Source organism: Hemitrygon akajei, chromosome 8 (genome assembly GCF_048418815.1).
Source record: "Hemitrygon akajei chromosome 8, sHemAka1.3, whole genome shotgun sequence".
Taxonomy (NCBI): Eukaryota; Metazoa; Chordata; class Chondrichthyes; order Myliobatiformes; family Dasyatidae; genus Hemitrygon; species Hemitrygon akajei.
The window spans coordinates 126,810,597-126,824,575 of NC_133131.1; the positions used below are offsets into that span (position 1 = coordinate 126,810,597).

At 39.2% G+C, this 13,979-nt stretch overlaps 1 protein-coding gene across 1 annotated transcript in view; it reads right to left on the reverse strand.

Moving 5' to 3' along the window:
- cubn (cubilin (intrinsic factor-cobalamin receptor)) overlaps window positions 1-13,979 on the reverse strand; it is a 355,208-nt gene that overhangs the window by 79,743 nt on the left and 261,486 nt on the right. Inside the window, exon 57 of the mRNA XM_073055305.1 lies at window positions 8,430-8,556. Within this exon, the coding sequence (XP_072911406.1) occupies window positions 8,430-8,556 (127 nt within the window). The remainder of the gene's footprint in view (window positions 1-8,429; window positions 8,557-13,979) is intronic.

Consider the following 13,979-nt stretch of genomic DNA (forward strand, 5'->3'; position numbering starts at 1 on the left):
TTTATTTATTTCTGTGTCTGTACATCCCTTAGAAATGGCAATTTGCTGATATTATTGACAAGAAATAGTGAAAATATATAAAAAGCCAACATTTATTGAGCAGCATTCATCATCCTTAAACTGACTGACTTTCCAAACCAATTCAGGGAAGAAGAGCCAATTATATTTTCTTGATCTAGAATTTCATCTAGGCTTGACTGGGTAAGGATTACAAACTTCTGCTGTTAGTGCACAGGAATTAACCTGTTTTGTACTGTTATTATTCTTATTGATGTTAGATATTTTTTTAAATACCAGAATGTAGTAAGATGAGTAAATTTACTTGCTATTGCACATTTGAACAGGTAATCCACCCAGACCTTTGGATTGCATTCATTACATTGAAGCTGAAAATGAATCGGATGTACGCCAGCTCTAGCAGGGGTTGCAGACCATTACTCCCTGTATAGTGAAGCCTAATATCATGAATGACCATGATGCTTCACTCCCAGGTGAGCTCAATGCCTTTTATGCACAGTTTGAAAGAGCATAAAACTACACCTGTGTGAATCCCTTTGGCATCTGTGAGCTCTGTCTAGGAGGCCAACGTCAGAACATCTTTCAAGAGGGTGAACCCTTGCAAGGTTTCAGGCCCTGACTTTGAACCTGGCCAGGTACTGACTAACTGGCTGGAGTATTCAAGGACACCTTCAGTCTTTCACTGATGCAGTTGGAGGTTCACACCTGTTTTAAAAGGGTGACAATCATACCAATACCCAGGAAGAGTAGGGTGAGTTGCCTGAATGACTGTCATCCAGTTGCACTTGTATATACTGTGATGAAATGCTTTGAGAGGTTGGTAATGGGCAGAATCAATTCCTGCCTAAGCAAGGACCTGGACCTGCTGCAATCTATCTGACACTACATTAGGTACACAGTGGATGCAATCTCATTGGTTGCCTATGCTTTCTTGCATCACCTGGACAATAGATACCCCTACATCAGGCTACTGTTTATTCATTACAGCTCAGGGTTCAATGCAATCATACTCTCAGTTCTAATCAACAAGCTCCAAAACCTGGGCCTCTGTACCTCCCTCTGCAACTGGATCTTTGACTTCCTCATCAGGAGACCACTGTCAGTGCGGATCAGAAATAACATCTCCTCCTCGCTGACAATCGACACTGGTAAATCTCAAGGATGCATGCCCAGCCCACAACCCTGCTCTCTCTACATTTGCAACTGTGTGGCTAGGCACAGCTCAAACACTATATATAAATTTGCCAGTGACGCAACCATTCTTGTCAGAATCTCTAATGGTGACGAGAAGTTGTACAGGAGCGAGATATATCATCTGGATGAGTGGCGTTGCCGGAACAATCTTGCACTCAGTGTCAGTAAGACCAAGGAATTGATTGTGGACTCAGGAAGGGGAAGTCCAGGGTACACAAACCAGTCCTGTGGTCAGTGGTGGAAAGGTTAAGCGGTTTCAGGTTTCTAGGTGTCACCATCTCTGAAGAACTGCCTTGGGCCAAACATATTGATGCACTACAAAGAAGGAATTTCATTAGGAGTTGGAGACTTTGTATATCTGGAATTTCTTATCGGCCTGACCAGGTAAGGATTACAAACTTCTGTTGTTATGCACAAAAATTAAATTTTTTTTAACATTCTTCTTATTATATTAGGTTATTTTTAAATACTAGAATGATTTAGATTAAGTAATTTACTTTATATTGCACACTGTGGAGAGCACTCTTAACTGGATGCAGCACCATCTAGTATGTTGGGGGCACTGCACAGGGTCAGAAAAAGCTGCAGAGAGTTGTAAACTCAGTCAGCTCCATCATGGCACTAGCCTCCCCAGCATCTAGGACACCTTCAAAAGGTGATGCTTTAAAAATGTGGCTGTGATCATTGAGGACCCCCATCATCCAGGACATGCCCTCTTCTAATTTCTACCATCAAAACAGAGATATAAGAGCCTGAAGACGTACATTCAATGTTCCAGGAATAGCTTGTTCAGCTCCACATCAGATTTCTGAATGGACAGTGAACCAATATACCCTACCTCACTACATTTTGTTTTGGTCTCTTTTACACTATTTAATTTTTATATATATTTCTTAATGTAATTTCTAGTTTTAATATTATGTATTGCAATATAGTGCTGCAAAACAACAAATTTCACGATTTATGACAATGATATTAAACCTGATTCTGATTCTAATTCTGACATCATCCAAAGTGGGAAAAGCAGGATTAATTCATTTTACAGGACTAGCAATGAGAAGCAGGTGTCGCTTATCAATCTGTAAGCAATATCTCACTCTTCCTCAGTCTGTTCAATCTATTTCAGTCATTGCCAACCTTCACTGTTATGTATTCTGAAACTCCTCTACTCTCTAACTTTGTGCCTCTCTCGTAATGTGATCTTTATACTATGATTGCTTCAGACCCTACAGCACCAGCCCACATCAAAGACACTTGTGCTCTGCCTGTGGCATTGAGTTACATAATTTCCTGATGATAGGCACAGAGACGGACAATTAGCTGTTATGTGAGAGATCTAGACAAACACAATAAAGTGCTTCAGGATGTAAAACTCCACAGTGTCTTGCTCATGGACTTGGAAATTTCTTCCTTGCTTTTCATTTATTTTGAAACAGCATTGCTCAGCATGCTAACTGCTTTAAAATCCTCATACTAAGCCAGAAACCTTCCTTTGAAAGATTCCCAGAAGACTTTTGTTGGCTTTTATTGTATGAAGAAATGATGTGTTTCTTGTACAGTGTGCTACTGTCTTGATCTATTGAAGATCTCTCAGTCTCCAGCATTGACATTTGCTGCTGTAACCTTGGGTACAAGCTCTTAAATGGAAATATGTACAGTACAAGTAATGCTCTGCCAACACAAAAGAATGCAGTTTTTTTCAAAAACACGTGATACAGTGACAGGTGCTTCTGGGGAAGTTGCTTCCAAAAAGGGGACCCCAACAGGTTGATGGAAAATATTACCAGCAGGATACGTGTTATCCTTATGAGGAGACTATGGAAGGTGATAGCCAAGCATTCCTTGCAGGAATTTGCTGGAGAGGTCATTGCAAAGCATTATACTAAATGAATGTGGTCCACATACACATGCACCTTGGGAAGCCTATATTGTAGGCAACTCCCTGTGCCAGCTATACCGGTTTCAGCATGCTAGACAAAAAGTAGGTTGACTTCATTCCTTGAATGTGGAGCACGGTGGAGCTCTGTAATGTAACATTGATCAGCAACCTGAGATGTGTCATAGATCAGTGTCAGCAGCATGGAATGATCCTAAGGCTAGCAAGCTTAGAATGACTTACTTTGAACTTCACAAGCAAAGCAGTCCAGCCATGTGTGTGAGCCTGTATTGAAGATCACGGGAGTTATATATCTAAATGAGCATTGCTGCAGTCTCAGTGAAGTCTTCTAGAGATATACAGCACAGAACCAGACCTTTCAGCTCAACTCACCAGTACTGGCCAACATACCCACCTAAGCTAGTCCCATTTGCCCATGTTTGATACAAAATGTTATTTATACATGTGCCTCAATTAATTTCTCTGACAATTCATTCTATATATACACACTACCACCTGTGTGAAGTTGCCCTTCAGGTCCTTTTAAATCCATCCCCTCTCACCTTAAAATTGTACTCTCTAGTTTTGGTTCACTAAAAAAGACTCATGTGTTCATCATTCTTCAGGGAAGTCCAGCTGTAAGCATAGGTCCCAGGAACTCTGCGTGGATAAGGTTAATTGATGAGCCTTTTCCACATGGTTGTCAAGATTGTTTATGATATTCATTAGATCCCTGGTCCATGTCCACACCAGTCCGCTAAAGCATTAACTGTCCACAAGTTCCCACTGGAAATTAGATTGTTGCACAGAAAATTCTCAAATATGCAAGAAACATAAAATCTTAAGTGCAAGCAGTGTATAAAGAAAGCAGTGAAGCATACAATGAAAGTAGTTTGAACTTTGCCCCTTAAATAGCATAGCTTCAGAAGAAACACAGTTGGGAAAACTTGGTTGTTCTGTAAGCGTCAGACCATTCACCTGCCTGCTAAGAAGCAGAGAAATAACACAATTTTGCTCTCTTCTCAATTAAGCCTATTTGCAGCTGCACAGACAAAAACTGAAAATGGTGGAAATGCCATGTAAGTCAGCTAGTATTTGTGGAAAGAAGTAGCTAACATTTTAGGTTACCAGCCTTACATCGGAACTCTTCTACCTGAAACAACAGTTTCTTTCTATGTAAATGCTGCCTTTCCTGCTGAGCATTTCCTGTACTGTTGGCCTTTATTTTAAATTTTCAGCAGCTGCGGTAGTTCATTTTTTAACTGCAAACAGTACTTTTCTCAGCATTATTGAGGCGGATAATGTATTTGCCCTTATTCAAGAACATATACTTCTGTAAACATGTTGAACCTAGCGTAAACCAACTGAAATTCCATGTCCAAAAAAAATCAATTGCACTCACCTTAACGTTTCCTTTATTATTTTAATTTGGGAATTATATCATTTAACATGCCCTTATCAAATTCCTGCTGATTTTTATTTCCTAACAATAGGATAATCATAGCATATCTGTCACTGTTCCAAATGATATAAGACAATAAGACCATAAGACATAGGAGCAGAATTAGGCCATTCAGCCCAATGAGCCTGTTCTACTGTTCCATCGTGGCTGATTTATTGCCCCTCTTACAACCATTCTCCTGCCTTCTCCCCATAAATCTGATGCCCTTATTAATTAAGAACCTATCAATCTCTGCTTTAAATGTACTCAATGACTTGGCCTCCACAGCTGTCTATGGTAATGAATTCCACATATTCACCACCCTCCGGCTAAAAAAATTACTAATGTTTGCTCTAACACTGTGTCTTTGGTTGTAGACTCTCCCTCTATTGCAAACATCCTCTCTCTATGTCCACTTCAACTTGGCTTTTCAATAGGTTTCAATGAAATCCTCCCCATCCCCACATTCTTCTAGACACCAGTAAATACAGCCCCAGAGCCAAACACTCCCTATACTAAACCTTTCAATTCCAGGATCATTCTTGTAAACATCCTCTGGATCCTCTCCAATGCCAGCACATTCTTTCTTAGATATGGGGCCCAAACCTGCTCCAATACTCAAAATGTGATCTGAACAATGCCTTATAAAGCCTCAGCATTACATCCTTGCTTTTATAGTCTAGTTCTCCTGGAATGAATGCTGAAATTGCATTTTCCTTCCTTACTACTAAACTCAACCTTCAAGTTAATCTTTAGGGAATCTTACTCAAGGATTCCCATATCACTTAGCATCTCCAATTCCAGAATGTGCTCCCATTTAGAAAATAGCCTACACCCTTCCCTCTGCTATACTCCATCTGTCATTTCTTTAACGTTCTAATCTAAATCTGTCTGTGGACTCCCTGCTTCCTCAATATTACCTACCCCTCCACCTTTGTATCATCTGCAAACTTGGCCACAAAGCCATTAATCCCATCATCCAGATCATTAGCATAAAACATGAAAAGGAACGGACCCAATGCCAACTCCTACATCCCCACTCTTACTCTTCTGCCTGTGAGCCAATTATCTATCCATGCTAGTACCTTTCCTGTAATACCAACGGCTCTTATCTTGTTTAGACCACGATATAGGAGCAGAATTAGGCCATTTGGCCCATCCAATCTGCTCCATCATTTCATCATGGCTGATCCAATTTTCCTCTCAGCCCCAATCTCCTGCCTTCTCCTCATATCCCTTTATGCCCTGACCACTCACGAATCTATCAAACTCTGTCTTAAATATACATAAAGACTTGTCTCCACAGCTGCCTGTGGCAAAGAATTCCAAAGATTCACCACTCTCCGGCTAAAGAAATTTCTCCTCATCTCTGTCCTAAAAGGATGTCCCTCAATTCTGAGAATGTGTCCTCTGGACTTAGACTCTCCCTCCATTGGAAACATCCTCTCCACATCTAGTCTATCAAGGCGTTTCACCAATCAATAGCTTTAATGAGGTCACCCCTCATTCTTCAGAATTCTAGTGAATTACAGGCCCAGAGCCATCAAGCACGCTTCATGTAACAAGCCATTCAAACCTGGAATTATTTTTGTGAACCTCCTTTGAACCCTCTCCAGTTTCAGCACATCATTTCTAAGATAAGGGGCCCAAAACTGCTCGCAATACTTCAAGCGAGGCCTCATGAGTGCTTTATAAAGGCTCAACATTTCAATCTTGCTTTTATATTCCAGTCTTCTTCAAATGAATGCTAACATCACATTTGCCTTCCTCACCATACTCAACTGCAACTTAACATTTAGCAAATCCTGCACAAAGATTCCCAAGATTCTTTGCACCTCAGTTTTTTGTATTTTCTTGCCATGTAGAAAATTGTCAACCCTTTCATTTCTTCTACCAAAGTGCACAACCATACCCTTCCCGACACTGTGTTCCATCTACTATTTCTTTGCTCATTCTCCTAATCTGTCTAAGTCATTCTGTAGCTTCTCTACATCAAGAAAACTACTTGCCCCTGCACATGTCTTCATATCATCAGCAAGCTTTGCAACAAAGCCATCGATTCTATAATCTAAATCATTGACATATAACGTAAAAAGAATCGGTCCCGACACAGATTCCGGTGGAACGCCACTAGTCACTGGCAGCCAACCAAGAAAGGTTCCCTTTATTTCTACTCTTTGCCCCCTGTCAATCAGGCACTGCATTATCCATGCTAGAACCTGTCCTGTATGGGCTCACAGCTTGTTAAGCAGCCTCATGTGTGGCACCTTCTCAAAGGCCTTCTGAAAACCCAAATAAACAACATGAACCGATCCTCATTTTTCTATCCTGTTTGTTATCTCTTCAAAGAATTCCAACAGATTAGTCAGGGAAAATTTTCCCTTGAGGAAAGCTTGCTGGCTACAGCCCATTTTATTGTGTGCCTCCAAGTACCCTGAGACCTCAACCTTAATAATCGATCCAATATCTTCCCCATCACTGAGGTCAGACTATCTGGTCTATAATTTCCTTTCTTGTGCCTCTCTCCCTTCTCGAAGATTGGAATGACATTTGCAATTTTCCAGTCTTCCGGAACCATTCCAGAATCTACTGATTCTTGAAAGATCATTTCTAATGCCTTCACAATCTCTTCAATCACCTTTGTTAGAACCCTGGCATGTGCACTATCTGGTCTAAGTGACTTATCTACCTTCACACCTTTCTGTTTACCAATAGCATTCTCTCTAGTAATGGTAACTTCACACACTTCATGAACTGAGACACCACCATACTCCTAGTGTCTTCTGCAGTGAAGACTGATGCAGAATACTTATTCAGTTAATCTGCCATTTCCTTGTCCCCCATTACTACCTCTCCAGCATCATTTTCGGTGGTCAAATATCCACTCTCACTTCTCTTTTACACTTTATGTTTCTGAAGAAAGTTATGCTATCCTCTTTAATATTGTTGGCTAGCTTATTTTCATATTCCATCTTTACTTCATGATTTTTAGGTGCTTTCTATTGGTTTGTAAAAGTTTCCCAACACTCTAACTTCCTACTAATTTTTTTCTCTGTTATATGCCCTCTCTTTGGTTTTTATATTGATTTTGACTTGTTAGCCACAGTTGTGTCATCTTGCCTTTAGAATACTACTTCCTCTTTGGGATGCATACATCCTGTGCCTTCCGAATTGTTTACAGAAATTCCAGCCATTGTTGCTCTGTCGGCATCCTTGCCAGTGTTTTATTCCAATCAATTCTGTCCAACTCCTTTCTCATGCCTCTGTAATTCCCTTTACTCAATTGTTATACTGATACATCTGATCTTAGCTTCTCCTTTTCAAATTTCAGGGTGAATTCAATCATTATGATCATTTCCCCTAAGAGTTCTTTTACCTAATCAATTCTGCTTCATTGCACAATACCCAATCCAGAATAGCTGATCCCCTAGTGGATTCAACTATGAGCTGCTCTAAAAAGCCATCTTGTAGGCAGTCTAGAAACTCCCCCTCCTGTAATCCAGCATCAACTTGATTTTCCGAATCTACCTGTATATTGAAATCCCTCATGGCTATTGTAACATTTCACTTTTGGCATGCGTTTTCTAACTCCCTTTGTAATTTGTAGACCACGTCCTTACTACTATTTGGATGTCTGTATACAATTCCCATCAGGATCTTTTTACCATTGCAGTTTCTTAGCTCTATCCACAGTCCAGGATTGTGTTCTATTATGAAACCCATAATGGTTTATATACCAATGACATTCATAAGCTTGATTGATGACCATGTAGAATCAAGAGGTCAATTAGTGACCAAGAGAAGCTCCTTCTAGCAAAAATTAATGCCTTTGGAAAGGAGTGGAGACAATTGGTGAGAGTAATTTTAAAACAGTAGAGAGAGCAATACTACTTCACTTACATAATTTTTACAATCCTGTTCACTCCAACAGTGATGTGGTATGTACAGTTCATACTGCCGTATTGACTGTGTGAGTAAATCGGGCTGATGAGAGTCCCAGTTGATCGATGGAATCTGCCTCCACAGGCTTGAAAGAAACAATCACAAAATAATGAGTGAACTTTCTTTCAATAGATGCCTAACCTTTTAAAATCAGTATTAATTTAAAAATAATTACTGCACTACTTGCAAAAGAAATCCTAATCAATACCAGTAACACTTCAGCATGGAACTCGTGACAGGTAAGATTAAGCTACAGAGCATGAAATGCACACAGCTGCTCCTAATACTATATGCAGTCGTGTGCTGTTATTATGGCACATAAACAACACTTTCAATTTTACTAGTTAATTTACTTTAAGTTTTAATTTTGTTTACATTTGGAAATGTTTAAATGTTTGATGAAATCATTGTGTGGATTGTCTGTCTTTCTAAGGCTGGGGAGAATGTAGAAAGGGTACAGTTGTTGCCAGAAAACTGATGGAATAGGCCTTCTGTCTGTCTGATATCCAGCAGCTGTTTTTTAAAAAAAAACTTTTAACAGAAATTTGATACACAACAATCTCCAACAGTCCCCAAATCTTAATGGCATAGAGTCATAAAGTCATACAATACAGAAAGAGGCTCTTTGGTCCATGCCAACAATCAACTTTCCATCTACACTAATCCCATTCACCAAAATTTAGTCAGTAAATTTCTATGTAACTGAAGAGTTCATTTAGCTATTTCTTAAATATTGCGCGAGTACCTGCCTTTATCACCTCCCTAGGCAGTACGTTCAGATTTGACCACAAGATGAAAAAAATTCACCCTCAGATTGTCCCTACGCTCCCTAATTTTGGATACCGTTGCAGTGGAGAGAAGTTTACTGTTATCTAATGCCTCGTCACTCGTATACTTCTATCATGTACCCCCTCAACTTTCTCCAGTCTAAGAAAAATCAGCCCAGCCAGTCTCTTCTCATAATGGAAATATTCCATCTTAGGTAATAATCTCCTCTGCACACTCTCCAGTGCAATCAAATCCTTCCAAAGCCAGGTGACTGGAACTGCACATAGTTCTTCAATTGTGACTTAACCAAGATTTTATAATGTTATACCATAATACTGTGTATTACTGTGAATGCCTGCAAAAAACAAATCTTAGGGTTGATAATAAATTTACTTTGAACTTCAGCTTCAAATAATGAAATCTACAACATGCCTACGTCACCACACTATCTCCCTTCCTTCAGGGATCATTGGATCTGTACACTGAGGTCTCTCTATTCTTCAAAGCTCCCTAGATCCCTACCATTCATTATGCAATTTTTTGATTTTCCCAAAGCACAGTATATAACCTCAGACTTATTAAATTCCTCTTCCCATTGTGTCCATTTCACCATGTGAAGAATGCTATTTTATAGTTCAGAACTATTCACCTCACCATTAACGGTACAAGCAATTTTCATTTCAGCTGTGAACTTACCAGTCACTTACATTTACAGCCAAATCATTAATATATATAGCAGACAGTAAGGATATGAGCACAGACCTCTTGTGCTACATTTCTGGTCACAGGCTTCCAGTTCCAAAACCAACTCTCCACCATCACCCACTGCCACCTCCAGGGCAACCTGGGTTCAGCTTCCAAACATGCCTTGCATCCCATAATCATTAAAGTTTGTATCAGTTTCCTATGTGAGACCTTGTCAAAGGACTTGTGAAATTTAATAATCACAATCTAATATGCATCTTCTTAGAAATGAAATGGCTTTCATGGCTCAGGTAAGCTTCATGCATAGCTTATAACCGGAAAGCTAGTGATTGTGGTAGTGTGCCTTTGTAGGGCTTGAAAAGTTTGACAAAAAATGACCAAGTGGAATGATTTCTTTTGCCTGTGGCAAATGTGAAAGAGTGTTTGAAACAGGTCCAACCCACAGGTGGTGATGTTAAATGTTATTTTAAAAATCCAGACAAATGCAGCCAGCATTTCTGGGAACAATAAACTTCCTCAAGGATGCAATAAAATAGAACCCACTGATTATGATAGAATTCACATTCTGCCCACTGCTGTTGAATGTTGCTGAAAGCTTCATCTAAATTAAGCAACAGATAGCAGTCACATTTTCAAATTGTAAAATGAATTTTACAAAGCATTAACCCTAATTTTATTAATATTAATGATGCAATCTACCAGCATACTACTTAGGTTCACAATGAATTAAAAAGCCTTTGCTCTTACAGCCTTAACTTGGAAATAAATAGCTCTTAACCCATGTTGTAACATGCATTGATCCCACAAATGAGTGTTCTGTCAAATTATTGGTTACAATGTACCAGTAAAGGATGGGGATAATGGTTAATGGGAAATAATGAATAACCCAAAGGTCAGTTGTATCACTGGCTTTTGTTTCTTCCTTACATTAGATTTTAGCTAACTATCCCATGAAATATTTACTTAGGCTGATTTTTTTTCTTTATAAAAGAATGTAATTGTGTCATTAGTAGGTATGGTCTTTGCAAGTAAGCCAATAAATGCATAACAATCACAATATATTTCTAAAGTTAAGGCTGATCTTCACCATTTAGTCAGTTATAATTTTATAATTAATTAGCTATTTATACTAAATGGATTTCCTGCATAACCAGAAAGTTCACAGATCATTGCCTTAGTGTCATCATATCTCATGCATCCTGCATCTTTGGGGGCCCATTTTGTGGTTGTAATGACAGGTAGTTGTGCTATAAAATTTAGCGGTCAGTCTCCTATATTGTGAATAAACTTTACACCTCCAATTAAATGAACCAAAAACAACAGCAGAAAATGTACTAATGATGGATAACAGTGAAAATGACATACCAGAATAAGAAGAATCCATAAACCACTTAATTTTGCCATGGTCCCATCATTTTTTTTCATGGTTTATTGATTTTTCAGTGTATATTTCAATAAGATTAGCAACAATATTATCAGGAAGCCTAAAATCTCAATTAGAAGGAGAAACATTTGTACATTTTCTTATCCATATATCATACATTGTCAAGGACCTGCACCCGGTTCCTACCCATTCCCTGTCGTGATCTTGTGCACATCATGACATCATAGATCTGTACAATGTATTTGTCAGACTTACTGATAGAAATTGGAAAAAATGTTCTCAACCAACATTCTTATTCTGTCAAATTAATGCAAGGAGTGTTTGACGTAGAAAATTGAGAACCATAATGAAACTAAATGGTTCCCACTGGTGCATATATCTTATTTGCACTAACTCCCATACACTGATTTGCAGTCATACCCTTTTGTAACCAAGCAGCACTGACAAAGATCACAGCAAGTATGCCTCAGATGCTGTGATCTATGGCCCAGATGATTACCATGGTGATGGCCCATTTGTGGCTACTGCCCACTGAACCATTTCTGATTAAAGTTTGAAAGCAAATTCTTCCATCTGAAAAATTAACTGTTTCTCTTACCAAAGAGGCTCCCTTAACCACTGAATATCTCCAGCATTTACTTTTATCACTGCATCATTTAACTCTTCCCCATTCAACCCTTCCCCATTCTGATTCCTCTTCTGTATTCCCTTTTGCATCACTTCTGCCCTCTCTCCCTTTTTAACTTTTCCTCGCCTCAGTACAACTGCTCTGGAGGGAATTCCCAGTGTTGATTAACTTTCCATTGTGCATCAAAAGATTAAGCTTGCAACTATGCTATATGAACATACAAGTCAGCTTCAAATGCTTTGAAATAGGAGAAAACTACAACAGCCATTATTTAATATGACCATGTTTTGAATCAGCAGGCCTTTTTAAAAATTTATTTTGGTGACAAATAATATGGTGATAGGACAAAATTCAACTTAGACACACCTGTCCTTTAATATAACAAAGTTGTGTGAGAACTGATTCATTTGCAAGTGTGATTCCAATGGGTGTCATAATATATTCCCGTTTAAGACTACTGCAGCTAAAATCCATAGTCACAGCCATGAATATTTCAATAAGCAGCATTGTTTTAAGATGTTTAAAAAAAATCAATACTCAAAATCAGTGGACCTCGAACAGCAGACTCGGGTTGCATGTGTAGTGACAGAAGTGGAAAAGGTGAGTATTTTCAAGATCCTGGGTGTCGTCATATCTAAAGATCTGTCCTGGGCCCAACATATTGATGCAATGACAAAGAAGGCACGACAGCAGCTATATTTCATTATGAGTTTGAGGAGAATTGGTATGTCATCAAATACACTCGCAAATCTCTACAAGTGCAGCATGGAGAGCATTGAAGCTGGTTAGAGTGGCCTCTGCATAGGATTGAATATAGCTGCAGAAAGTTGTAAACTCAGTCAATTCTATCATGAGCACTAGCTTCCCCAACATCAAAGATACCTTCAAAATGTGTCTGAAAAAGGCAGCGTTCATCATTAAGGACCCCTTTCATTCAGGACATGCCCTCTTCTCATTGTTAACATCAAGGAGGTGGTACAGGAGCCTGAAGACACACACTCAATTTTTCAGGAACAGCTTCTTCCCTCTGCTACCAGATTTCTGAATGAAAAATGAACCTGTAAACACTGCCTCACCAGCTTTTACCTTTCTTTTGGGCTACTTATTCAAGTTATTTTTAAAACATACTACTGTTCAGTTAATAGTTTTTGTTATGCATTGCAATGTACTGCTGCCGCCACAAAACAACAAATTCATGACAAATGCCAGTGATATTAAACCTGATTCTGATTGTTCAGTCTGTATTTTGAACACTGGATTTGTGGATTCACAATTGTCAACCTTGTGCACTAACTGATATTAACCTCAGGTATGAAGAGAAAGTCTTTTCTTGAGGTGAATGGACAGGCAAATTTGTAGGTGAATCCTCTCCTGTTCCTCAAGTTAGTTACCTTAGAATCTTATTTATTTATCTGACCGGTGACCAATCAGGAGTTCAGAAGCTTAAGAGGAGAGAATTTCACTCAGGTCCGCTGACCGAGTGTAAAAGGCAGCAAAAGACAGCAGTTTGTTTGGACTCTGACCAGCGGTCAATTGGCGTTTAGGATTGATTAGCAAAAGCAAATTAGAAGGAGGCAGGGACAAGTGCAGCGGCTACCGTTGGAGCGGACAGAGGTAGAGTGGTGATTCTGAGGCTTTAGCTCTTCAAGGCTTCAAGTAGAGGCTTCAGTCAGAGAAAGCAAAAAAGAGAAGCTCTAGGTAGTTTCTTTTCCCCTCCCTTCTTTACATTTGTACTTCACCCCAGACTACGATAAAGTGTATCCCTGCCTAATAGGGATCAAAAATAATGGCAGTGTTCCTCACTGCACTGTTTGTAACAGTGACTTTTCGATTGCCCATAGAGGGTTAAAGTGTAAAAAACATGTTGGAGTGAGTTTAACAGGTGTCATTTGTTCATTAGCATAGCTAACGTTATTTAAACTAGTTGGCTAGCTGCTAAGGAACTACTCTATTGCAGACATCCCACCTCTCCCTGGAGTCTCCCGCAAATTGATGGTGCTACCTCCCTGAAATGAGTTTTTGC